This window comes from Mixophyes fleayi, chromosome 6, assembly GCF_038048845.1.
Source record: "Mixophyes fleayi isolate aMixFle1 chromosome 6, aMixFle1.hap1, whole genome shotgun sequence".
NCBI lineage: Eukaryota > Metazoa > Chordata > Amphibia > Anura > Limnodynastidae > Mixophyes > Mixophyes fleayi.
Genome location: NC_134407.1, coordinates 179,194,669 through 179,220,847, shown reverse-complemented (window position 1 = coordinate 179,220,847; position 26,179 = coordinate 179,194,669). Strand labels below are relative to the sequence as shown.

The following is a 26,179-nucleotide window of genomic DNA, read 5'->3' as shown; positions in this document are numbered from 1 at the left end:
ATATTGTTTTGTGGTTCATACTCTTCTGTTGAAATATTGTAGGAATATGAAAATAATAATAGATCAAAAGACAGTTAAACTAAGTAAACTAAAAGTCAACGCATCTCATACTTATGGAAAAGACGTCTTTCCGGGACTTCAGGAAAACAGTTTTACTTTATTTGCTAAAATAGTTTCCTAGAATGCTTTCAATTATACAAACCCCTCATGTCCCCTCTCTACTGGGAACTAAGCCCACTTTAAAATGGTTTTGCTATTTTCAGATTTCTCCTCCCAGATTTTCAGAAGTTACACAACAGTTTTGTTTTTAAAGAAAACAGATTCCGAGTGGCTCCTTTCATACATTCTGCTGTGGCTACCATGAACCTGAAGGCTGTCCTTATACTCTTGGCTGTGGCACTGGCCACTATATTGGCACTGGTTGCTGTTTTACTATCAGGAGCAGGAAAGTCTAGTGACACCTGTGTTTCTCAACCACAGCATGGGAATCTCAGAACCAATGAACAGCAGAAAAAAGCAAGCAGCAAAAAATCAGTATTTTCAGACCTTACACCTGACGAGTTCACCGCGGCTGTTGACTACCTGAAAAAAAGCCTTGGCAAAACGTTAGTCAATGCAGCTACTGCGAAACCTACAGAAAATTGCATCTACTACATTGATATAAAATACCCCCCAAAACAACATGTTTTAGAGTACTTAGATCACGGAGGGGAAAAGCCTAAAAGAGAGGCTCTGGCTGTGGTTTTTTTTGGAGACCAAGAAGAACCTAACATTACCGAATATGTGGTAGGTCCTTTACCCAACCCTTCATACCACAAGGACATTACATTGGAAAAATACAAACAAAAGCTGCCTTATTATCGCCGACCTATGATTGGTAAGGAGTATGCCGATGCTTACGAATTGGTCTACCAAAAGGAGTTTTCTACTGCACCAAATTTTTTAAAAGGTATTGGCTACGATGGCTCCAACATTGCTGCACTTACAACAGTTCCAAGAGGTTTAAAATCTGGAGACAGGAGCACCTGGTTTGTTATGTTTCTCAAAGTGATGGAAAGTTGCTTTGCTGTGCATCCAGTTGGACTGGAACTTCTTCTTGACCACAAAAGTCTCGATGTTAACAAATGGAAAGTTACCAAAGTGTTCTACAATGGCGTTTATTTCTCAAATATGGCTGATCTGGAGAAGCAGTATAATTCGGGCAAAGTGGAAGTGAAAAAAATTAAAAATGTAACACCAGAAAACGACATCGGCTCCATGAATCCTAAAGTCCGTCCTGTGCCTGGGGCACCATTTCAATTTGACCCAGTTGGTAAACGTTATACTGTTAACAACTACCAAGTCTCTTTCCAGTCGTGGAACTTTGCATTTGGTATAAATGTGAACTCTGGACTGCGGCTTTTTGACATTCAATTTAACAATGAACGTATTGCCTATGAAATTAGTACTCAAGAGGCAATTGCTATTTATGGCTCTAATGCACCTGGTGGGATGATAACGAGATACCTTGACGCTAGTTTTGGCATTGGAAGATTCTCATTTGAGTTGGTAAGGGGTGTTGATTGTCCTTATTTAGCCACTTATGTTGATGCTCACTATCTCATGGAATCTGAGACGCCTGAAACGACAAACAATGCCATATGCATTTTTGAACAAAACTTGGGTGTACCTCTTCGACGCCACTATTCTAACATGCACTCCATGTATTATGGAGGACTGGCCAGTACTGTTTTAGTAGTCCGAGCTGTGTCGACTCTTATTAATTATGATTACGTCTGGGATTTCATCTTCTATCAAAATGGAGTCATTGAAGCCAAGATGCATGCTACTGGATATATAAGCTCTTCATTCTACTTTGCCGATGGAAAAGATTATGGCTCAAGGGTTGGCGAATACACGTTGGGAACACTCCATACACATTTCATCAATTACAAAGTGGATATGGATGTTGGAGGTAAGCTGTATTTAATTGTCTACAACCCAGATGAGGAAAGAATTTCTGCTCTCACAAGGGGCAATGTTACATTTGAATTTTCTAATGTTATAGCCAATACATAGAAATGATTATTGTGATAATGATAATAACAAAGGGTTGTGTACAGTGGTACAACTTGATGCTTTCAGGCTCTTGAGCAAAATGTAAGCCTGGGCTCCAGCAGAAAGTATCATCTCTAAAAATGCTTATACTGCTAATGGCTTTCCAAAATTACTGTAACTTATAATAGTGTGTCAGGAATCCAGGAGAAGCCACACTCAGGGGCAAACAGAATTTGAGGAGGGGGGGGTTCCACGCCACACCACCAGTGGGCATGACCATCGTGGCTATAATTTTAGACAGTGCTAAGCTTTTCTCCAACTCTTCCAATTCCCTTCAAATACACAGGCAATGCTGTGTGCACTACTGTTATGTGCATGCAGCCCCTCTTCATGAGCAGAGCCGGGTGAAGTGGGACACACCTCCCAACTGTCCCTGCAGGGGGGAAAAAGTCCTGACTGAGCAGGACAGTCAACCAAAATTGTGACTGCATCACCAGAATCAGGACAGTTGGGAGACTGTCCTGCTCTCTCCTACCTGTTCTTCCAGGTTTTGCTATCTGCTGCTGCTGCTCCTGTCTTACGCTCAGTTGCTGCTTTTGTGTATCCTGGAGTGTTTGGGTCCTGTTTGGAAAAAAGGGATAGGTACATGAAATTTGGAAAGTCTAGCAATGAGTGAACCATTTAGGTCAAATCAGCCCCGACGTTAAATCACTAGCACCTACGTTAAATAGGCCTTCATCCCTGCACCCAGCCTCGGCATTGCAATAACACTATCCACATTTAATAAATAGATCTATTTCTTACAATGCGATGACATTAAATAGTATTCACGTTTGATATATAAATCTTTTCCCCCAAAAAATAACACCGATATTAAATAATTAGTATTCACATTTAATAAATAGTTACCAAACTACCCCATCTGAAATTAATAGGGACTACCACGATCCCCATATTAAATGAAATAGCCTGCACCGTCAGATAAAGTGCCCCACCTGTACATTGTTTATACCTGCACCTTTTTTAGTACAGCCACAAGCACAATTCTCCGGTCAGTTTATGAGTTTTACAGTTGACCTGTTGAACGAATGAACTCAGGGTTTTTGGTCAGGCTTTAAAATCACTTACTTAAACATAGGTTCCTTATTTACTGTACACTAGTTCAGTAAAAAGATTATACACAAAAAGGCCAAGGGGGCGCAGCAGCCGCCCGCTACCTGCCTCTGTACCTTCATCCCTTAAGTTCCGCAGTGGAACGCATGTGCGTTCCACTGACAGGAAGTTCGGCATTTGGAACGCAAACACTGCGGAACTTAAGGGATGAAGAATCAAACTGTCCCATAAGTTAAACAATTTCTCTCTCTCTCTCTCTCTCCCCCCCCCAAGTTACCTGACACCTTAAAAAGCTTATTGTATACAAGCGATCTGCCACAGTTATCATTCAGGGCCAAATTTTATTAAGATTTCTGACCATAACAGACATGTAGCCTCTGGTCGGGAAATGTTATTTGTTTATTCTGCAGCATCCTGTTATTGCCTTTTGGGGATAAAAAATAAAACAGACAAAACTATCATACGTTGCCCTTAAAAATCATAAGGCACAGTATGCGAGTAGGAATGTGAAAGCTGGTTTGCCCATGCCTAATCCAAGAAATCCGCGAAATGTATTTATTTTTGTAATAAACCACATACCATCACATACATAAACTCCCTCCAGTTCTCTTCACCACCAGCGCAGAACATTGTAGTCCTCCACATGCGTCCAGCGACAGCATCCCTTGGTAGCCACAACTACTCTGCAGCCAGGCGCGGGCTGGGAGATGTCAGCCCGGGGGGCGCACAGGCGGCTGCATCACATGACACGCGATGCGGCCGCATCCTGTGTCTTGTGATGCGGCCACCTGTGCGCTGACGCGGCCGCATCCCATGTCATGAGATGCGCCGCCGGTGAAAACAGACTATATTGCATCCGGGGGGCGGCCGGCCCTAATAGCGGTAAGACTCAGCGGCCTGGGGGGGGTGCTGCCCCCCTGCCCAGCCCGCCCCTATCTGCAGCTATGTTCCACACCCCGGTACTTTTACAATAAATCTTGATAAGAGAAGACACAGCCACACAGGTCTTACAAGTGGAACCCTCCTGAGCGTTGATTGGTTGTAAGCATCATGTTGCTCGCCTGTCCATTGGCTACAGGGTTCTCACTCTCTGATTGGCCCAATACAGAATGTGGTCACGCAGCCACCCTCCTCCATTGAATTTCCGCAGTACCCCGGTCTGTGCCCCAGGCAGGAGAGGGGTTTCCAAAGATCAGGAAACCCTTCCCCTGGGTGCGCGCCTGACACTCCCTGAGTAATAAGAGTCATATGTGTCACAGTTTTTAAAATAATTAACTTCAAATGCTTATATTCCTAGAATTCATACTTCCAATGCACCAACATTAATACGATTAGCCAACAGAAAAAACTTTAATTCTTTTAATGAATTTGAAACGTAAAATGGTGCATGGAGCAACAAAGATCAGCTGATCAAACTTCATATTACATTGGTCCTAGATTTAGCTGCCTTACACTATGAGCATTAGTACCATTTGCATTGTTGCAACGTAATGTATATTCCACAGCAATGTGAAGTTAACATTCATTAAATAAAATAGCTACCAATTAAAAATGCCCCATACAAATGGCAGACATTTCCACCACTTCCCACATGAAACTCCATAAACCCATAAACTTCCAATCAATAAAAACTAAAAACAACAAAGACAATGTGGACTAGTGCATGACTGTAATATTATAGGGTAATAGCAAATCCTCTGTAGGTTCAGCTAAGGTGGCACCGAATTGCTGAAAAAAGAAGGTTAGACAATATGCTGGTGTTAAACGTTGTGAGAGATGTCATTCTGGGAGAGCAGCTATATATGTAAGGTATGTATGTATGTATGTATGGAAGTATGTATGTGTCTTTATTGATCCTGAGTAGTAACGCTGTAAAAAAGCCCCTCCCCCCGCTATAAGTAAACCAGCAGGTCATGACCTCAGCAGGGAACCAGTCACGGGTCCCACCGTGTTGGGTGGGTAAGATACAGGGGCTGCCTGTCAAATTTTAGCCCAGGACACGAGACTCGGCTCAGCAGCCTATTACGACCATTTGAAAGGAACAAAATGCAGGTAGCCCAGTGACCAAGCCCAAGGTAGCCACTATGGGACCGACTGGGGGAGCAGATGCCCCCCCCCCCCCAGCTCAGCCAGCCCATGGTAAGGGGATCCTTGCATGGCAAATAAGATATTGGGATTTCCCATGGAGAATAAGGTGTGAGTGTCATAACAGTAGATGGGAGAAATGAGTAGGAGAGTGATAGGGCTGAGGAGGAGGGGAGCAGCAAAAGGCATGCTTAAGTCCCCCTCCTTCCAGAAGATGGGGCAATTGATTTCCTTTTACACCCCTCCCCTTAAGCGTAAAATTCAACCATGTTTAATAAAAGGCTGTGACCATGTTCATTTCACTGCCTGCCACTGTGTCTATTGTTGAATGAGTGATCATTGACTGATTGCCGGACAGAGGGGCCAATTGTGTCCCTAAGGTCAAAAAAATGTGCTTTCTTTTTGTAAGGATTTGGGCTTCTGCCTCTGCTGACTGAGCTGATCCAGCATGTTGCAGCTCCACTCCCTGCCTTTCTATTTAAGTCTTCTTCTTGCCTGATTATTGTGTTCCTGCCCGTAATCTAGTTGCTATCATTTGCTGCTGCATTCTGCCTTCTGGAATTCTTAACTCATGTAGTGGTTAGTTCTTCGCCTCTTTCTCAACCCTCTGTATAAATCCGCTTTATTGTGTACCAAACCTGGCTGTCTCAGACTAGTCTTAATTCTAGCAAACCTATATCAGTGTGCCTTTCTTTCCAGTCACTGGACTCCGATTCTAACTCTAGAACGTTACACTTACTTACTTTGACTGTATTGTCAACTACTTCTTTTTATGATAGTGAATGGGTAGAACTATTCAGATCTCTTCTTGGGCAGATGGACAAATGCAGGAAAGAAGATTCCTATAGCATTTATGAAGTGGTAGGTGGTGTTACATCATCAGCAACTATTTATATAGTGCCACTAATTCCGCAGCGCTGTAGAGAGAACACTCTGACATCAGTCCCTGTTCCATTGGAGCTTACATTCTTACAATCTAAATTCCCTAACATACACACACACATACACACACACACACACACACACACACACACACACACACACACAGGGTCAATTTGATAGCAGCCAATTAACCTGCTATTATATTTTTGGAGTGTGGGAGGAAACCCATGCAAACACAGGGAAACATACAAACTCCACACAGATAAGGCCATGGTTGGGAATTGAACTCATGGCCCCAGTGCTGTGAGGCAGAAGTGCTAAGCACTAAGTCACCGTGCTGCTCTATATTACATCTATGGGACTCAGATGTGAGGTGGGCTCAGCTATGCCAGTCCAACTACTACATCCGTCCATGCTTTGCTCTTCTGGGAACTGAAAACCCAAAAATGGGCCTACGAAGACACATCTCTGAACCTCCCCAAAATTTTGCTAAGAGTCTTATGAGCAGCAAAGTGGTTTAGTGGTTAGCACTTCTTCAATTCCATAACTTGTGCCTTATCTATGTGAAGTTTGTATGTTCTGCTCATATTTGCGTGGGTTTCCTCTGGATGCTCCAGTTTCCTGCCCCCACTCCAAAAACATACTGCCAAATTAATTTGCTACTGACAAAAAAAATTAACACAAATCTCTGTGTGTTTCTCTGAGTGTGTGTTAGGAAATTTAAACTGTAAGCTCCAGTGGGGCAGGGACTGATGTTAATGACAAAGTATTCTCTGTACAGCGCTGCGGAATTGGTGGCGCTTTATAAATAAATGACGATGATGAGTGTTGGCGATTTTGTGTTATGCCACTGGTGGAGGTGTTTGCATTTAATGACAGTTTATATAGAATATGTGACTTTCACATTTATTAATAACACTGTCGAAACGCTCTGGGCCTGATTCAGAGTGGAACACAAGCGCAAGGGTAAGCGTAACTTGTGATAGAGAAAGTTGCATGCAAGTGTATGTGTATGTATGTTGTATAAGGAGTTGGAGATACCTAAGTAAGTAGCAGATTTGTCCGCTTGACAACAGATACACTTATATCCGAGCAACTATTAAAGTCTCAACCGTCTGTGAATCATTCATAAATTTCAAATTAAAAGCGGTTTGCTAGTTCGGGTGACACTTCATCCAAAATTTACACCTGCCTCTGACCACCCGCAAATAAAACCGCTTTATCAGCCATATCTGTGACTACTTCCCAGTCTGAAACAATTACTGTACATTGCCTACTTTAGAACAACCCTTCCCTATCAAGTTCACACCTGTTCAGGCATAAGGAGTAAGTGACAAAAAGTTACAGGTCTAAGTAGCTGTTGTTGCGATCATTCACTTTCTGCGCATGAGCAATTCTATTATTGTACCTGGAGGTAACGGTGTGTATTTATAAAACTTACATACATACTAATAAGAATGTGGATGGACGCAAATATGTGGGTGGACCTATTGGAAAGATTCATCTATCTGCCACTTAGGCCTTACAACTGCAGCTCATGGGAACTATTACTGCAGTGGTGGTACTACAGGGGGTATAGCTTCTATTAGGTGAGAGGGACCCAGCAATGCCAAGTGTCCCTCCCCCTCGGGGATAGCAGGGCAGAGGCTTCTTCTGAGATGCGAATGAGCGGGACAGTGGTTTCCATGCTGGACAATATTGAATAATGCTGACATATTGTATTCTTCATGAGGCTGGCTGGCCCATCAGCTGAGATGGACGCTCAAGTGATGTAAGGATCCTGCTCACCCTTCAGGGCCAATGAATACTGTGGAAGTGGCTAGCACTACAGTAAGCTGCAGTCAGGGGTGGGTTAGAAACTTAAAGTGGCCCTGTAAAAATGTTTGAAAGTGGCCTCATGTAGGTGGACCCAAAACAACTGTGGCGGGACCAACACAAAGTTGGCGGGTTAGTACACCCTTGCCCGTAGCCACAACAGTGGTAAGCCGGGACAACACCTGAGATGGCGATAACAGAACAGGTATTGCGGTGGTACAAGTACCACCGAGATTCTTGTTAAATAGGCTTCCACATGCAAAGGTAATCTATCCGCCAGCAGGGTTTACCGCCGGCAATAAGTCAGGACAAGCCAAAGGTAAACTGGAACACTGGAGCAGGATAGACCTGACACTCTGGCACTAACATGGTGTCTGAAGCTGTCTTAAATAGTGTAGGTACCCAATGAGAAGTGGCGGCGGCGATGTCATCAGCCGCCGCTGGAGATTTGAGTGTCGTCCCGTTGCCTAGCAATGGAATGCGCATGTGCAGAAGAATCGGCAAAGAGATAGTTACTATTCACCTTCTAAAAAGCCGAGCAATGACTAAACACTAGGCCACCATAACCTGCCCAACATTAAACCATTAGCATTCTTTGTTCACTAAACAGACCCACTTGCACCCAATAAGTTCCAGAATTTAATTAATAGCATTCATATTTAAAAAAAATGCTTATTTTCCCCCATATTTCCCCCACATTAAATTAAATAACACCCGCATTTAATAATTAGGCCTCCTTACCGCTAACCAGCCTGACATTATTGTTTACATTTATTAAATAAGCCTCCTTTCTTCCAACCAGACCCAACATTAAATGAATAGCATTCCCATTTATTTAACAGACCGATTTCACCCCTCACCAGCCCCGACATTATCAGGATTCCCATTTAATACAAAGACCTATTTTCCCCACCAGCCCTACAATTAAATTAATGGCTTACAAATTTCCCCCACATTTAATAGATTATATTACTACTAATAAACACATCATCGCCTTTTTGAATTTAGTATTATTTTTTATAATTAACTACTTAATGTGTTTTTATTATATTAATACATTATATATTTAAAGGAACCCCCTACACTCCAACACCCCAGACCCCCCCAATTTTTTTACAGCCCACGTCACCCATCTCTGGTTTTTACCACTCCACCCCCCCCCCCGTTTTTTACATTCCCTCCTCCATGTCTTACATCCCCTCTCCCCCCTCCGTTTTTTACATCCCCCTCCCCCCTCCATTTTTTACATCCCCCTCTTTTCCCCGCTCTGATTTTTTACTCACTTGCATGACACATTCTGCCTTCTTGCTTCTGCTGGGGCGGATCCATGCGGTGCACGCTCCCAGCCAGTGAAGGAAGCTGCTGGAAGGAAGGGGAGGCGCTGGGGCGGGGACACACACATAACAATAGGCAGAGCTGCCTGTCTAAATCATCAAGCGCTGTCTCTGTAAATCAACAGACACGGCGCGGAGCAGCCTACCAAAATCCTGTCCGAATGATTGTATTTGGGACAGGACCAGCCTACCCTGCCCCAATCAGTTACATAACGTTTTGGGGGAGTGGCATCGGCCTACCAGGAAATCTAACGGTAAGGTCTATGGCCAATCAGCTCCTGGCTGCAGTAGTAAAAGTGAAAGATAGACTGCAGCACAGCAAACTTAAGTCAGGCCAGAAATGATATACAAAAATCCATTCTATATAGCTAGTGTAAAGATTTTATTATTTTGCACATAAGGAAAATATTGGCTTTTTTTCCTAGATCAACTTTAAATTTCAATGTACAAATAAGCTATCAAGTATTTGTGTGCTACATGAAAAACAGCCAGTATTTTCCTTATCTGCAAAATAATAAACTAATATGCACCCCTTGCATTGTAACATGGTTTTGTCCAGAAAACTTAAGTAAGAAACTTACTCAATTTCTTGCTTAACTTTCCATAATGAATCAGGCTCATTGTCACATGTGACCAGCATTAGCCAAGTTTGCTTGGAAGATGAAAGATGAGACAATAATGGAGGCAATTAAAGCACAATGAAAGTGATCATGGAGAGTCTGAAGACTGAGGTGAAATGGTTGAAGAACCAAACACTTTAAAGGCTTAGAGCGTATCCTTTGTTCCTCACGCTTCAGGGATTTCAGCCTCCTAGTGAACTGATATTCTGCATTCTATTGGTTCAGAAAACGAAATGGTTGCTTCCACTGTTTGGTGCATTTAAATGCAGGTTAATCAGCAGAAAAGCACTAATTACGATTTACTTATGGTTATTACCTATTTTTAAAAAAGAATATAGATATTACGTAAATATTTACCAATAATACCAATGTGCACTCTATTTTACATCAGAAAAGACTTATTTTCCCTGTCCCATTATGGATTTAAAACAAGAAAAACAAATCATGGGGCCTTCCACTAACTCTTATGATAGTAAATGATAACTTAAGTGTAAGTGATATGCTCCATCACTCGTCAAATTCCTCCGCCATACCTGTCAGTTCTGCTCCATTTTTGCAGTGGAGATGCATTGTAACATTCAATTTCAACAGAAAAGGAGCCCAACTAAACAAAATTATTTAGGCTAGAATTAATTAGAAGATAGGAGCCTATATCATAATCTAAACATGTATGGGAAAGCTAATTGAATAAATTAAACATTTACCCACTATTATTTTCTTATAGGTATTGAAAATTCAGTAATGACCCAAGATATGCAGTTTAGTCCTCTAAATATACCATGGCAACCAGATGTCACCATACAGAGGCCGAAGGTGGTACGCAATGTATTAGAGACAGAAAACCAAGCCGCGTTTGAGCTGAATGCCAAGATGCCTCGGTATATCCACTTCTCAAGCAATGTGACAAACAGATGGGGACATCCTCGCTCCTACAGGGTCCAGATGGTCAGTTTTGCTGGAGAGTTTTTGCCAGAAGAAAGTCCTGTGGAGAAAGCAATGGGATGGGCCAGGTGAGGAATGGGGAATGTGAGTTTCCCTATGAGATAAGCAATACTGCAAAAACCATATAGATCATATTTTACTTTCCTGCTACCTTTAACATTCATGGGTATCAAATGCAGTTATCAACACATCCATTAGTTTTGTGCTGTAGCTAACAGAAGGAAAGAGAGACAAAAAACAGAGTTGCAAAATGAATGAGCATTTATTTTATGCTGACAGGTTAAGGATGTTCATTTAGGGATTAAAGATTGGAAAAAGCTCATGAGCGTCAATTATAGGGGGGCGGAGTAAGGCCCAGATTATCCAAAAGGGGGTACAGGGCCTGATGGATTCCAGGAACCCCATCTGACACACACTGCCCGCTGCAGATGAAATCCATTTATTGTTTCCTCTCCACTATAATAATATCATTCATGTGCCCAGATTCTACCTGGGGAAGGGGGGAGCATACAGTTCCACTGGCTAAATGGTTAATGAAAGGGTTGCAGGCAGCCAGCTACTCTCACTGACAGGGGTAGTCCTTCGTGCTGCTCTGTCTCTCTGGTGACTCAGCCTCAGTAACCAGGGGTCAGAGGAACTTGTGATTATATGTGCTTAACACGTGCTCCTCTGACCACTCCTGCTTAGCTACAGTACATGTGATTGGATGTGAGTTTTCCTGTGTAGCTGAAAGCACTAGAGGACAATCGGGTAAGAAGACGGGGTAATGTGAGGTACACTGATGAAAAGAGTGGTATGTTGGGGAAGAGCTGGTGATCAGTGGGCATGTATGAAAGAAGCTGGTGAACAGTGGGTATGTGTGAAATAAGCAGGTGGGAAGGGGCCATGCATGAGGAAAGCTGGTAGGCAGATGGTGGCATTGTAAGAGAAAACTGGTAGGTAGGGGTAACATATGTGGGAAAAGCTAGTAGGCAGATGAGCATGTGAGGGAAAGCTGGAGGGCAGGGGAGCAAGTGAGAAAGTTGTTGGTCAGGGGGGCATATGAGAGAAAAGATGGTGTGCAGAGGGGCATGTGAGGGAAAAAGTGGTTTGTAGGAGGATCATGTGATGGAAAAGGTGGCTGGCAGGGGTATAGTAATACTCGCCTCTCCTCGATCCTCGCGCTGCCTGCCACCTGTAACTTCCAGCGCCGATCATGTGACCCCCAGCTGGGAATTCAAACGCCACCTGTCTTTCTGTATATATCGCGCTCTGACACAAGCCCTGTGCCAGAGCAACAAGTTACGTTCCTGACTCCTGCTCCCTGTCTTCTAGCTTTTTGTGTCTCCATGTGTTCTCCTTCATCTCCAGAGTTTTTCCTGTGTACCAGACCCGGCTTGACCTCACTACTCTGTTTGGATTCTCCTTTGGCGTGACGGACATCTGCTAACATGTACCAGACCCGGCTGTGACTCACCAACCTCTGGAAGGATCCCCGCTGCACATTGGACTCTGCCTCAGGTACCGTTTTCGTATTACCTTGCTGCTAGTCTATCCATTCCTCAGGTCTGTAAGCTCAGTAGGGGTCGCAACCTTCAGTTTCTCAGCAGCCAAGCCCATCCTGCCTTGCGGCAGTTCTTGGTGAAGACCTGAGAGGCTGTTAGACTCCACGCCCTACTGAGCTGGTGCCAATAATGACTGAGGCACTCCTCTGAGCATAACAGGTATATATGAACGAAAATCTGGTGGACAGAGGGTACAATGTGAGGGAAAGCTGGTGGGTAGAGGAGTATGTGAGGTAAAAGCTGGTGGGCAGAGGGACATGTGACAAAAAAGCTGATAGGCAGGTGGACATGTGAGAGAAAGATTGGTGGGCAGCAGGGGCATGTGAGGAAAACTTGTAGGCAGAGGGGCATGTGAGGCAAAATCTGTAAGGCATGAGATGGTATGTGAGAGAAAAGCTGTAGGGCAGGAGATGGCATGTGACAGAAAAGCTGGAGGGCAGTTGGGGCATTTGAGAAAAAGCTGCTGGGGAAGGGGTGTCATATGGTAGTAGAGCAGGTGGACAGGGGGCAATTGAGAAAAAACTGGTGGGCAGGGGACATATAAAGGAGAGCTAGTGGGCAGGTGGTGTCATGTGAGAGAAAAGCTGATGTGCAGGGTGGCATGTGAAGGGAGAAATCTGGTGGGCAGAGGAGTAAGTGAGAGAAAAACTGTTTGGCAGGGTGGCACATGAGAGAAAAGCTTGTGGACAGTGGTGGGCATGTCCATGTGTACCAGGTACATGATTTCGGTGTGACCTGTGGATAATGATCATGTGTATCAGGTGTGTCATGTCAGAGTGACTTGTGAATAGTGATCAGAGTAAGGTACGGTAAGTAAAGACAGTGATATGAACCGAATGGAGGGGGCAGGGGTGGGGGGGGGCAAAACAATATCTTAGAACCTCATGGGGACTTAATCTGGCTCTGAGAGGTGATGCAGGGAAGGTGTCAGATGTTATACTGCTAACGATAATGCCTGGAGGGATAGTAAGAAACACAATGTGTTAAAAAATGTAGGCTTTGAGTGATAAGAGACTAAGGCAAACTGGGCAGTTTAGTGGTTAGCATTGCTGCCTCACAGTGCTGGGGTCAAAAATGAAACACAGAAAGAGGACAAAGAGGAAAAACACAAAGAAGACAACAAGGAAAAACAGAAAGAGAAGAAAAAGGAAAAGCAGGAAGAGTAAAAAAAGATAGAGAAGAAAGAGGAAACACGGAAAGAGAAGAACATGAAGCAAGAGAAGAAAGAGGAAATACAGAAGAGGAAACATAGAAAGAGAAGAACAAGGAGAAAGAGGAAACAGAAAGAGAGTTGAAAGAAAGAAAGAAATTACATTCACTTTTATGCAGGTAAGTGTATATTCAGTATTCTAATATATTATAACTAAGGAGACTAAGACAAAAGAAAGGAAAATCAGAGAGGAAAAACAGAAAAAGAAGAAAGAGTAAAAACAGAAAGATGATAAAGGGGGAAAAACAGAAAGAGGACAAAGAGAAAAAAACAGAAAAAGAAGAAAGAAGAAAGAAGAAAAACAGAAAAAGGACAAAGAGGACAAAGAGAAAAAGGACAGAGAGAAAAAACAGAAAAAGAAAAAAGAAGAAAAACAGAAATAGGACAAAGGGGAAATACAGAAAGAGGACAAAGAGAAAAAACAGAAATAGAAAAAAGAAGAAAAAATAGAAAAAGGACAAAGAGGAAAAACAGAAAAATAAGAAAGAGGATAAACAGAAAAAGGACAAAGAGAGAAAACAGAAAAAGAAAAAAGAGGAAAACAGAAAGATGAGAAAGATGAATAACTGAAAGAGAAGAAAGAGGAAAACAGAAAGAGGAAAAACAGAAAGATGAGAAAGAGGAAAAACAGAAAAATGAGAGGAAAAATAGAAAGAGGGTAAAGAGGAAAACAAAAAGAGAAGAAAGAAGAAGAATAAAAACAGAAGAAAGAGGAAAACCGAGAGCAAAAACAGAAAGAGAAGAAAGAGCATAAGGAGAAAAACTGAGAGGGAGAGATAGAAATAAATGACATTCACTTTTATCTAGTAAAGAGCATATTGAAAATTTTAAAATATTTTATTTTTCTGTTAAAAAATAGCTGTTGAATATTTAAATGTATAACTTATATAAATTGTTGTTTTTCTTACTTAATTAAACTTATTTAAATGAATAAAACGTATTTTTTGTTTTTGTACTTAACGATACAGACCCAACTGTAGCCCATCAGCACCACGACGCTTCTTTCACTTAAACTGCTGTTTTCAAACTTTAGCTTGAGAGAATTTTAACTTGAGCCAATCAATTGGAGATTTAAAAACAGTAGTTCAATGCAATCAGCGCTGCACTTGTGAGCTACAATGGCAATTAACAAATGCCTATTTTTTATAAATAAATAAATAAAAATAATGTAAACAAGGATAAAGCATTTTTGATGCTTCTGTTCCTGATGATGGTATTAACAAAACAGGGAGTACCACCACAATGCTTCATCCTTTAGAAGCTGACCTTGCCTCTCTGGCAGCTAACCACACCCCCTCAGGTGGATGGCCACGCCCCTACTGTTGCTGGTAAGAAAAGGGGGCCCACAGCAGTTTCAGGATAATAGTATTGCTAATCATCCTAACTTCTCCATAGAGAGATTATTTGCTAATAGTCTACGTTATTATTAAAGGGAGAACACAGTTCTCCACTGATAATAAGGATCTCTCGGATTGCCTAGATGCAAGGAACCCAGGCTCCCCATCTACAGAGTCTTAATAGGTATTAACAGTAATCACTCTATTTGTAAAAAAAAATAGTGCCCTCTTGTTAATCTAGATCAATACCCCTCAGGGGCGGATCTAGAAAATTGCTATACCCGGGGTGATTTAGGGGGGGGCGATTTAGGCCCTGTCCCCTTTCCGACATCTAAGGCTGCCAGCGGCTGCACACCATGTGCAGGTCCGCTCGGCAGTGACAGTGTGCTGCCCGGCTGCTCTGATTGTGTAATCAGAGCAGCCGGGCAGCACACTGTCACTGCTGAACGGACCTGCGCATACTGTGCAGCCACCGGCAGCAAGTCCCTGCTAGATCGGGGCAATCGCCCCCCCCCCCCTGGATCCGCCACTGATACCCCTCAACTGTCCCGATTTAGATGGGTCAGTCCCAATTTGAGGGCTCTGTCCTGCCATTCCGATCGTAACATCTTTGTCACAATTGGGCTGGAATGGTATGCATACATCCATTCACTTTCATCCAGCGTTGAACAGATTTCACACGAGCTTGTCAATTTCTTTGTCTTTTAATGGGAGAGGAAGGTAATGTCACACGCCGGGGCTTCGGTCCCGATACCCAAAGCCCGGCACACCCTATTGCTCCGGCCAGCCGCCATCTTCCGTTGCGGGTCCGATTTACCTAAATTCCTCTGCTCCTCATTCATTGGCTGTCAATCCAGTCTTCTGTATATAAGGCACCTCCTCCCTATGGTCTGTGTCTGTTCTTTGGGTTACCAACTCTAGACGTGGATCTTAGCTGTCTACCCTGTAGTCCGCAGGCTATTGCACCTTCACCATTCTAGTGGTATTTACCCTGCAGTCCGCAAGCTATTGCACCTCCACCATTCCAGTGGTATCTATCCTGCAACCCGCAGGCTGTTGCATATCCATCATTTCAGTGGTATCTACCCTGCAGTCCGCAGGCTATTGCACCTCCACCATTCTAGTGGTATCTACCATGCAGTCCGCAGGCTATTGCACCTCCACTATTACAGTGGTATCTACCATGCAGTCCGCAGGCTATTGCTCTCCACCATTCCAGTCGTACAGTCGCCTCAAGTATCTCTTGTGTTCCTCTCCTACTGCTTTCTCCCTGCAGGTCACGCCAAGTACTCCACGAGAGGGCTGTGACCTGCGTAGTAGAGGCAGCTAAGTCCAAACCTCCTTGCGGGGTCCCTGGTGAAGATCATCTGCTACGTTAGATTCCACGCCTCAGCAAGGAGTAGTGTCAAACTTGGCAGATCAGGATCCAATTACCCCAGGCACCGTGACAGGTAGTAAGAGGTAGCCAAGTGCTTGATACAAAAAACGCCTGCAGAGATGTGGCCACGCTCCCAAAATTATGGAACTAAGCCCTAGTTGTAAAATAGTTGCACCCCATCACCCTTTCTGTCCCGATTTGAACAGACACCATGTTGGGAGTTATGCAGATCATCAGATGTGACTTTTATATGGTTGCACACAAGCCAAAAATTGTTGGTACTTAAAAAGTCCTGGGTAGGAAGCACCTATCACTTAAACTATTCAAATTACACTAGGGGGTGTCAGAGCTGGTCAGCAAGAACTTGTCCTTCCAGATTCTTAAATTAAAATGGATTCTAACAGACAGTACCAAATGATGGACTGTATAATACAAGATGTATATTTGTTTATCATAAATATATACTGCCCCAACTCAATATTTAACACAGAACTGTTTCTTAGATTGCCAGATTTTTTTTCCCCTACTATTTTTAATACAGGTGTCTATAATACTACCATAGATGACTGGATAGACTCTCTTTTAGGCAATAAAAATCAGAGGTTGATCTTTGTTCCACGTTTGGGGTCTTTAGACTTATTAGTTATTTTGGGATACGTCCACCACACCTTAAAGCCTTTTTCGTGCAATTCTGCACAAACATGGCTCACTTTTGAAAATAGATATGGGGGTAAATGTATCAATGTCCGGATTCTTCAACTCCGGCGTGTTCAGCATCTTCGGCGATTAAATTTAAAGCGGCGCTACATTGTAAAGGGAAACTTCCCTTTACAATTCAAACCCAACATGACAATACTGGTGTACAAATTGTTGCCTGTCTGGATGCCACTAATAAATTTGACTTGTCAAATGGGACTTGTAGTTAATGAGCATTGGGCCAACAGTTGTGAAATGGATTAAAATTCTGTATACATCTCCAAAGTTTAGAGTTAACATAGTACTCTCCAGTTTTCATTCCCCAAAAACTGTTCACTCACATATGTAGCTTTTCATCTGAACCTACATTTAGCAATATTACCGTTCAGTTGAGTAAGATGGTTGAAAAAGTCAACTTAGATTTGCCTTATTTTTACATTTTTACATTCTGGATTCACAGATCCAGCAAACCTATCTTTGCTTACAACCATTCTCAAGGACCTCAGCAGTAGCAGTGGAAGCACAGTTGGGGGACCTATTCATACCCTGGTGAACTTACTGTTATAAAAAAATGTAGAATCTCCAGAATACAAGAACCTTAATTAGCACAGCATGCCAAGCTTTAAGAGAAGCCTATAACCTAGCTTGTCTAATACACCAAATCTCAACATTATCCCCTCCCCCCAGTGGTATAATGAATTGATATCTCTTCCTTCCCGGAACTGGTGGAAGTGTGCTGCTGGTATACTAAACATGGGTCAAATGTATTGAAAAAGGATACTAGACAACACTAGAAGAGATTGAGACTGACTACAGAGTCTCCTGTAATATTTTTGTTATACTATGCCCAACTCAAACAGGTGGTTATATGAGTTTTTATGACATACTTCTATCTAGAGTTTGTGTATCAAACACTGTATTTGTATAAATGTATGTCGGCAGCTTGTGGTTAAACAGTACACAGCATGTAATTATAAAACATTAAATCCTGATAAGGATTAGGAAGGCGGCATTTCTGATGAAGACTGGGAGGAAATATCAGAGCTTCCTAAACTTAACATATCTGCTCAAAATCAGCTAAAGCAGATAAAATGTATTCATATGATTTATCATATGACCCAACGGTTGTTTAAAATGAAAATAAAATAATCCCCCAAGAGATGCCAAAAGTGAGAAATGAATTTATTATTTGCATAGCGTCACTAATTACGCAGCGCTGTAAGCCTCACTTGTCAAAGCTTTTGAGTGAAAATGTATCATTTAAACCTAAGCTATGTTTGTTTGGTGTGATAGAAGAGATAACCTATTAAATAATGTATTTAATTCACACTCTTATATGCTAGATTGATCTTGACAAAAAAATTGGCACCTGTCTGCCACTCGCTTATACAAACATTAGATAGAGCTAATAAATAAAGAGCTAGAGCTAATACATAAAGAGCTGCTGTTTTATAAATTAGTATAAATTTGCAGGAGTCATCCAGCAAGGCCAACTATGAAATGTAGGTATTATTATATAAAACTAAAGGTTCATACACATGCTGAAAATACAAACATGTTCTTCTTCATTATATTGCCTATATTTATATATAATAATTCCCGATTGATAATATATTATATCACCAAGTCTTATTTTATTTAGTTACTGTGTTATATTGAGTATATACATTAATTTGTGTTGTACAATTTTACAATTTAAAGTTTTTACAGTATGTTATGCTTCCAGTAAAGTAACTGTAAAATGACGCGTATGATGCAACGCCATATTGCGAATTTAGCGTCACTATTCACTCCGGTAAAAAAAAAAAGCTAAATGTTAACTAATATGGTCTTTGTTTGGATGAACAAGATTGAAAGGACTATATAGTACAGTTTTATGATGGACTTCATAATAATTCTGATGAATTAACTACTTTTTATTTTTGTTAAGATATAAGTTAGCAGTGACCAAACGCAAAGACGAAGAATATGAGAGCAGCTCAATCTACAATCAAAACGATCCCTGGAGTCCTAGTGTGAAGTTTTCAGATTTTATAAATAATGAGAATATACAAAAGCAGGTAAGGCAAAAAATAATGTAAGCAATTAACATGAACAATAACCTTTGACCTCTGTCTTCTGTGAACCATAAGATTGTCTACATCCTTCATACTGAACCATAACATTGTCTCAAGCCTTCATTCTAAACCATAACAATGTATCCAGCCTTCATTGAGAACCATAACATTGTCTCCAGCCTTCATTCTGACTCATAAGATTGTCTCCAGCCTTCATTCTGAATCATAACATTGACTCCAGCCTTCATTCTGAACCATAACATTGTCTCCAGCCTTCATTCTGAACCATAACATTGTTTCCAGCCTTCATTCTGAACCATAACATTGTCTCCAGCCTTCATTCTGAACCATAACATTGTCTCCAGCCTTCTTTGAGAACCATAACATTGTCTCCAGCCTTCATTCAGAACCATAACATTGTCTCCAGACTTCATTCTGAACCATAACATTGTCTCCAGCCTTCATTCAGAACCATAACATTGTCTCCAGACTTCATTCAGAACCATAACATTGTCTCCAGACTTCATACAGAACCATAACATTGTCTCCAGACTTCATTCAAAACCATAACATTGTCTCCAACCTACATTCAGAACCATAACATTGTCTCCAACCTACATTCAGCACCATAACATTGTCTCCAGACTTCATTCAGAACCATAACATTGTCTCCAACCTTCATTCAGAACCATAACATTGTCTCCAGCCTTCATTCAGAACCATAGCATTGTCTCCAACCTTCATTCAGAACCATAACATTGTCTCCAGCCTTCATTCAGAACCATAGCATTGTCTCCAGCCTTCATTCAGAACCATAACATTGTCTCCAGCCTTCATCCAGAACCATAACATTGTCTCCAACCTTCATTCAGAACCATAACATTGTCTCCAGCCTTCATTCAGAACCATAGCATTCTGACATTTTTTCTGGACTTTAATGTAGACATTATATTGGACAGGACTTTAATGGGGTTTGTACAATGATAGAGTAGTTTTAATTTGCTTTGGTAATTAGACCTCTAGGTGGAATGCTCTCTCTATTTACAATACCCTCTCCTACTTATTAGCAATACTAAGCCCCAAACACTATAACATTTCCACCACCACGCCACCCCATACTACAGCAATACCACCAATTATACAGGCGCCACTGTAGGAAACCAATGTTTTGCTTTTTTCAAATCTCCCACCAAATAGCAACAACAGAGTACTTACACACATATAATTAATTGGTACTCCTTTCCCTCAATTAAATAGTAATTGCAGAATTTTCATAAATAATTCTACACAAAATAAAACTCTAACAAATATATCAGAAAAAATATAACTATTGAAAGATCATTTGAACACACACGGCCGCATTAAATGTATTTCCATCTACAGCAAAATGTCAGAGGGAAATATTTTTTTTACTACAGTAATTGTATATGCGTCTTTTCTATTTATTTTAAATAACACAGTATATAAATTAAGGGGGATAGAGGAGGTGGGTGAGAGATAATTGGATGTGATCCATTAGTTTGATTAGATAGCAAACATTTAGATTATTTACCTGGAGACGTCTACCCCCTTGATTCACAGGCAGGGCCAACAAGAGGAATTTTGGGCCCCAGTACAGCAACTTCTTTAAGGCCCCCATCATATTCAACAATGAGAGACTTGCCTTTGGCAGAAGTTCATACTATGCCACATCGTAGTGCCCCAAGTTATATTATGCCACATAGTATTACTCTCAAATCATATTTAGCCATGCAGTAGTGCCACCAAATCATATACCATACAGTAGTGCCCACAAATCATATTATGCCATACAGTAGTGCCCCCAAATCACATTATGCCATAGTAGTGCCCCCAAATCATTATGCCATACACAGTAGTGCCCCCAGTTCAAGAAAGAATGGTCAAAAACACATTGCACATGAGAAAATATATGAACTTACCTGATTAGGGCATCCTTGTTCTGTTCTCCTACTGAGCACGGTGGGTGAGGAGGGATCAGCAGCTGTCAGCCTACACAGGCAGTTAGGAGCAGGAGCAGAGGGCAGTGGTCGAAGTGGAAATTTAGAAGTGGGGGTATGGAAAATATAAGTGAATGGAGTATAAAGGCTTTATTTTTTATTTTACTTTTAACACTTGTCGCCTCTGTGCATTCCCATTCTTCATTACTACTTATGTTTTATGATGGCTGCATCCCTGGCGTTTCCATTCTTAAGATGTTTCTCCCTTTACACTTTTTTTTCCTATGCTCCTGCATCATCTACTCCTTTACCCCTCTCACTTAACCCCCTGCACTATATTCTCCTCTGTCCCTTTCACACATCCCCCTGCACCACCTTCTCCCCTGGCACTCTCACACCTCTTACTGCACCCCCTTCCCCCCTGGCTCTCTCACACCTCTTCCTGCACCCCCTCCCCCCTGGCTCACTCACACTTCTTCCTGCACCCCCATCCCCCTGGCTCTCTCACCCCTTTTCCTGCACTCCGCACCCCCCTGGCTCTATCACACTTGTGACAACCTCCGCCCCCCATGCGACTTGCGGTAACCCACCCCCGTGATCCCCTCCCCCTTTTAGAAGAAAATAATCTTTAGGTATAGGGCAGAACTGGAAACTGTGTCCAGATTGCAGGGCACAGTGCCAGTTTAGAAGTGCAGGTGAAGAAGGAGCAGGTGATGATAAGGGGGAGGGAGCGGAGGAGCCCTCATCCATCGTGCAACAGAGCTGGCTGGTTCCTGGGGAGAAACGAGCCACCAGGAAGCCAGTAAGTGTCAGGCCGTCCCATCTAGCCATCGGCCCTTCTGGCATTTGCCAGAAGTGCCAGATGGCCAGTCCGGCCCTGGTTGTAGACTTGGGGGTATATTTTCCAAACTGCGGGTTTAAAAAAATGGAGAAAAATGGAGATATTGCCTATAGCAACCAAATAAGATTCTAGCTGTCATTTATTTAGGACATTGTACAAAATGATAGCTGATTGGTTGCTATAGGCACATCTCTACTTTTTCAAGCCTGCAGTTTAGTAAATATACTCTTTGTTCATTAAGTTTATCAGAGGATCTTACAATGGGATTGAAGATTAAGTTTATTCACTCCCTGACTTTATTTTAAAGATTACACTGCAACAGCCATTGTGTGTATATATAATTAAGATAGTTGTTACACTACTTTATTGATAAATGCTCTGATTTGCTTCCTTGAAATTTAGGGATGCAATCCAGAATTCATTGTTCTCTCAATGACTAAAAGTCATTCAGGTCATAAGGCTGGAAAGCAGCCCAAACCATGAAACTCCCATAACTGTGCTTCATGGTTGGATTACAGTTCAACTAATTTAAATACATTTACTCTAAGCATAATGTTTCTCATTTATGATAAAAAAAAAAAATCCCTTAGAACATTCTTCTAGTAACGTTCTGAATCATTCAAGTGGTCTTTGGTAAACCTAAAACAGGCAGCAATTTTCTTTTTGGAGGACAGATGTTTCCTACTTGTCATCTTGCCATGTACACATCTTTTGTTCAGGTTTCCGAATGGCTGTTTCATGGACACTAATATTACAGAATGAAAGAGTGTCCTGCATATAGTTTGCCATGATTTTAGGGATCTTTTCCCCAGGTGCTCTAAAATCCATTAGGTAAGGGCTGTTAGAGCATCACTTAAGAATTTAAGCAAGGCACTGCCATTACTTAACATACTCTATGCATGCCCAGAACTGATTACTTAAGTAGCACTTAAGTGGCGTTTATTAAATAATTAGTTCTGCCACATGTGTGGAATTGTTTAAGTACTGTCAGTGCATTACTTAAGGTTAAAATCTGCTCTGCACACAGGCAGAACTAGTTTCCTGTCCCTCCATTACAAGTTATATGTTCTATTGCTCAACAAGAAGAACTGTGATGTCCAGGTGTAGCAGAAATCTCATTAGGTCTCTGCTGTGGCCGTCAAGATTGCATGTTTTCTGACACCCCAGGATGTTGCCCCCCTGCAATAGTTCTGCCACTGGCTACAACGAACGTTAGATGCATTAGAACATTCATAACATTCAAGGTTGTATATTTACTAAACTGCGGGTTTGAAAAAGTGGAGATGTTGCCTATAGCAACCAATCAGATTCTAGCTTTCATTTATTTAGTACATTCTACAAAATGATAGCTAGAATCTCATTGGTTGCTATAGGCAACATCTCCACTTTTTCAAACCCGCAGTTTAGTAAATATACCCCTAAATCAGCCTTTAGAGCAGCGTTTCTTAACTCAGTCCTCAAGCACCCATAACAACTCATGTTTTTGAGGATTGCTGCCTGTGGAACAGGTGGGATAATTACTGACCCAGCCAAGTAGACTAAGTCACCTGTGAATGATTAAAGAAATCCTGAAAACATGAGCTGTTGGGGGTGCGTGAGGACTGGAGTTAAGAAACTCTGCTTTAGATTATAAGAACATTAATGACACAAGGGTTGATTTTAGTTTTAAGAGCTTTAGATCAGGGGTGGGCAAACCTGTCCTCAAGGGCCATATCCAGTTCATGTTTTTAGGATTTCTGTCTGTAGAAACAGGTGGGATAATTACTGACCCAGCCAAATAGATTAACTCAGCTGTACATGATTAAAGGAATCCTAAAAACATGAACTGGATATGGCCCTTGAGGACAGGTTTGCCCACCCCTGCTTTAGATTATTCACAGCATTAGAGAAACCTGCAGCCAATCAGAGCCTTACAACGTCACAGGTTGTCATCAACCTGCAGTCAATCAAACCATTTAAACACACACACACACACACACACACTCACACACTAACAGACTCAAAAGGTAATTTAGACACAGCATCCGATTCATTTGTGTGAAATGTATCATCATCATCATCATCATCAGTTATTTATATAGCGCCAACATATTCCGTAGCGCTTTACAATTGGGGACAAATGTAATAAACTAATAAACAAACTGGGTAAAACAGACAAAGAGGTGAGAAGGCCCTGCTCGCAAGCTTACAATCTATGGGACAATGGGAGATTGACACATGAGGTTAAGTATACATTTTGCATCTTGGCCCAGCCAGACTGCAAAGGTAGGGTGACTCATAAGCTAAATGATCCTGTCACACAATAATGTTGGTCCGGGGGTAGTTGTCTTGTGTGAAATTGTGTAACAGGCTAAAGGTAGTGAGGTTAAGATGGTGGTTGAGGAATATTATACGCTTGTCTGAATAGGTAGGTTTTCAGAGAACGCTTGAAAGTTTGTAGAACAGAGGAGAGTCTTATTGTGCGAGGGAGAGAGTTCCATAGAGTGGGTGCAGCCCGAAAAAAGTCCTGTAACCGGGAATGGGAGGATGTAATGAGGGTGGATGAGAGACGCAGATCTTTTGCAGAACGGAGTTGCCGAGTTGGGAGATATTTTGAGACAAGAGAGGAGATGTATGTTGGTGCAGCTTTGTTGATGGCCTTGTAGGTTAGTAAAAGTATTTTATATTGGATTCGGTAGAAGACAGGCAGCCAGTGTAGAGACATACAGAGTGATTCAACAGAGGAATAGCTATTTGCAAGGAAAATCAGTCTTGCCGAAGCATGCAAAATAGATTTTAGGGGTTTGAGTCTGTTTTTGGGAAGACCAGTAAGGAGGGAATTGCAATAGTCAATGCGGGAGATGATTAGTGCATGAATTAAGGTTTTAGCAGTGTCTTGTGTGAGATATGTGCGGATTCTGGAAATGTTCTTTAGATGTATGTAACATGATTTAGATATAGAGTCAATGTGGGGAACAAAGGATAGGCGTGAATCAAGGATTACACCTAGGCAGCGAGCTTGTGGGGTGGGATTTATGGTCATGTTATCAACAGAGATAGAAATGTCAGGTATGCTCTTGTTGGCGGGTGGGAATATTATTAACTCTGTTTTAGAAAGATTAAGTTTGAGTTGACGAGAGGACATCCAAGATGAAATGGCAGAAAGACAGTCAGTTACACGGGACAACACAGATGTCGAGATATCAGGAGAGGATAGATAGATTTGGGTATCATCCGTATAGAGATGATACTGAAAGCCAAAGGAACTTATTAGATTTCCAAGAGAAGCGGTATAGATAGAGAACAGCAGAGGACCTAGCACCGAGCCTTGTGGTACTCCAACTGATAGGGGAAGCGGAGCAGATGTGGCTCCAGAGAAATTAACAGTGAAAGAGCGATTAGAGAGGTAAGATGAGAACCAGGATAGAACTGTGTCTTGAAGACCTAGGGATTGCAGCGTTTGTATGAGAAGAGAGTGGTCAACTGTGTCAAATGCAGCCGAGAGATCAAGGAGAATTAGGAGAGAGTAATGGCGTTCAGTCTTAGCAGTGATCAGATCATTAACAACCTTGGTCAGCGCAGTCTCTGTGGAGTGTTGAGAACGAAAGCCTGACTGAAGAGGATCCAACAGGTTGTTTGCGGAAAGAAAGCGTGTGAGGCGAGTGTAGGCAAGTCTCTATCTCTATCTCTATCTCCACTTTGCAACACTGCCTACATAGGTGGGCTTGCAAGCGGCAATGCAGAGTAATTGTCACTTTTATTTATACAAGATGAGGGCTGGCATTGAAAAATTATAGAGGTTTGACTTCTGCTATTAGTTCACAAACCAATGTCTACTCACCGTTTATACTTTAGTACCTAGTTTATATGGCTGGATATTTTGCCACAAAACTTCAAGAACATTGAGAATATTGTCATATGCCTGATTATCCTTCTGGAGTCGCTACCCTTGTATACTTTCTCATTATATCCTGTTCAGGCTTTTTTTACCATTTGTGATGAAGAGGAAATAAACATCCCTGGACACTTAACATTTTAAACAGAGCTGCAAGACGCTATTGCCTTGAAAGTTAAGGCAATATCGCTTTTTTGAGAACAATAAAGTATATTGATATAATCAAATAAATAGTCCTACTTCCTAGTAAAGATTTATAATAAAAGGTTCCTGCTTCTTTTATTCATGTTAATTGTATAGTATCTTTTATTTATAACGTGCCAACACACTACTCAGTCCTGAACATTAAGGGGATCATGGGCCTGGTAGCCAAAAGGGCCGGTTGGACTTTCCAATTACATTAAGGGATCATGATCCAAACAAATTGCATACAATAGCATGAAACAGAAGGTAAAG

At 41.8% G+C, this 26,179-nt stretch overlaps 2 protein-coding genes across 2 annotated transcripts in view; both read left to right on the top strand.

Annotated features, from left to right (window-relative positions):
- IFI35 (interferon induced protein 35) overlaps positions 1 to 26,179 on the top strand; it is a 721,240-nt gene that overhangs the window by 365,494 nt on the left and 329,567 nt on the right. The gene's annotated exons all lie outside the window — the stretch shown is intronic.
- AOC3 (amine oxidase copper containing 3) overlaps positions 338 to 26,179 on the top strand; it is a 28,849-nt gene continuing 3,007 nt past the window's right edge. Inside the window, exons 1-3 of the mRNA XM_075177428.1 lie at positions 338 to 1,954; positions 10,611 to 10,896; positions 18,924 to 19,053. Of these exons, the coding sequence (XP_075033529.1) occupies positions 361 to 1,954; positions 10,611 to 10,896; positions 18,924 to 19,053 (2,010 nt within the window). The 5' untranslated portion in view covers positions 338 to 360. The remainder of the gene's footprint in view (positions 1,955 to 10,610; positions 10,897 to 18,923; positions 19,054 to 26,179) is intronic.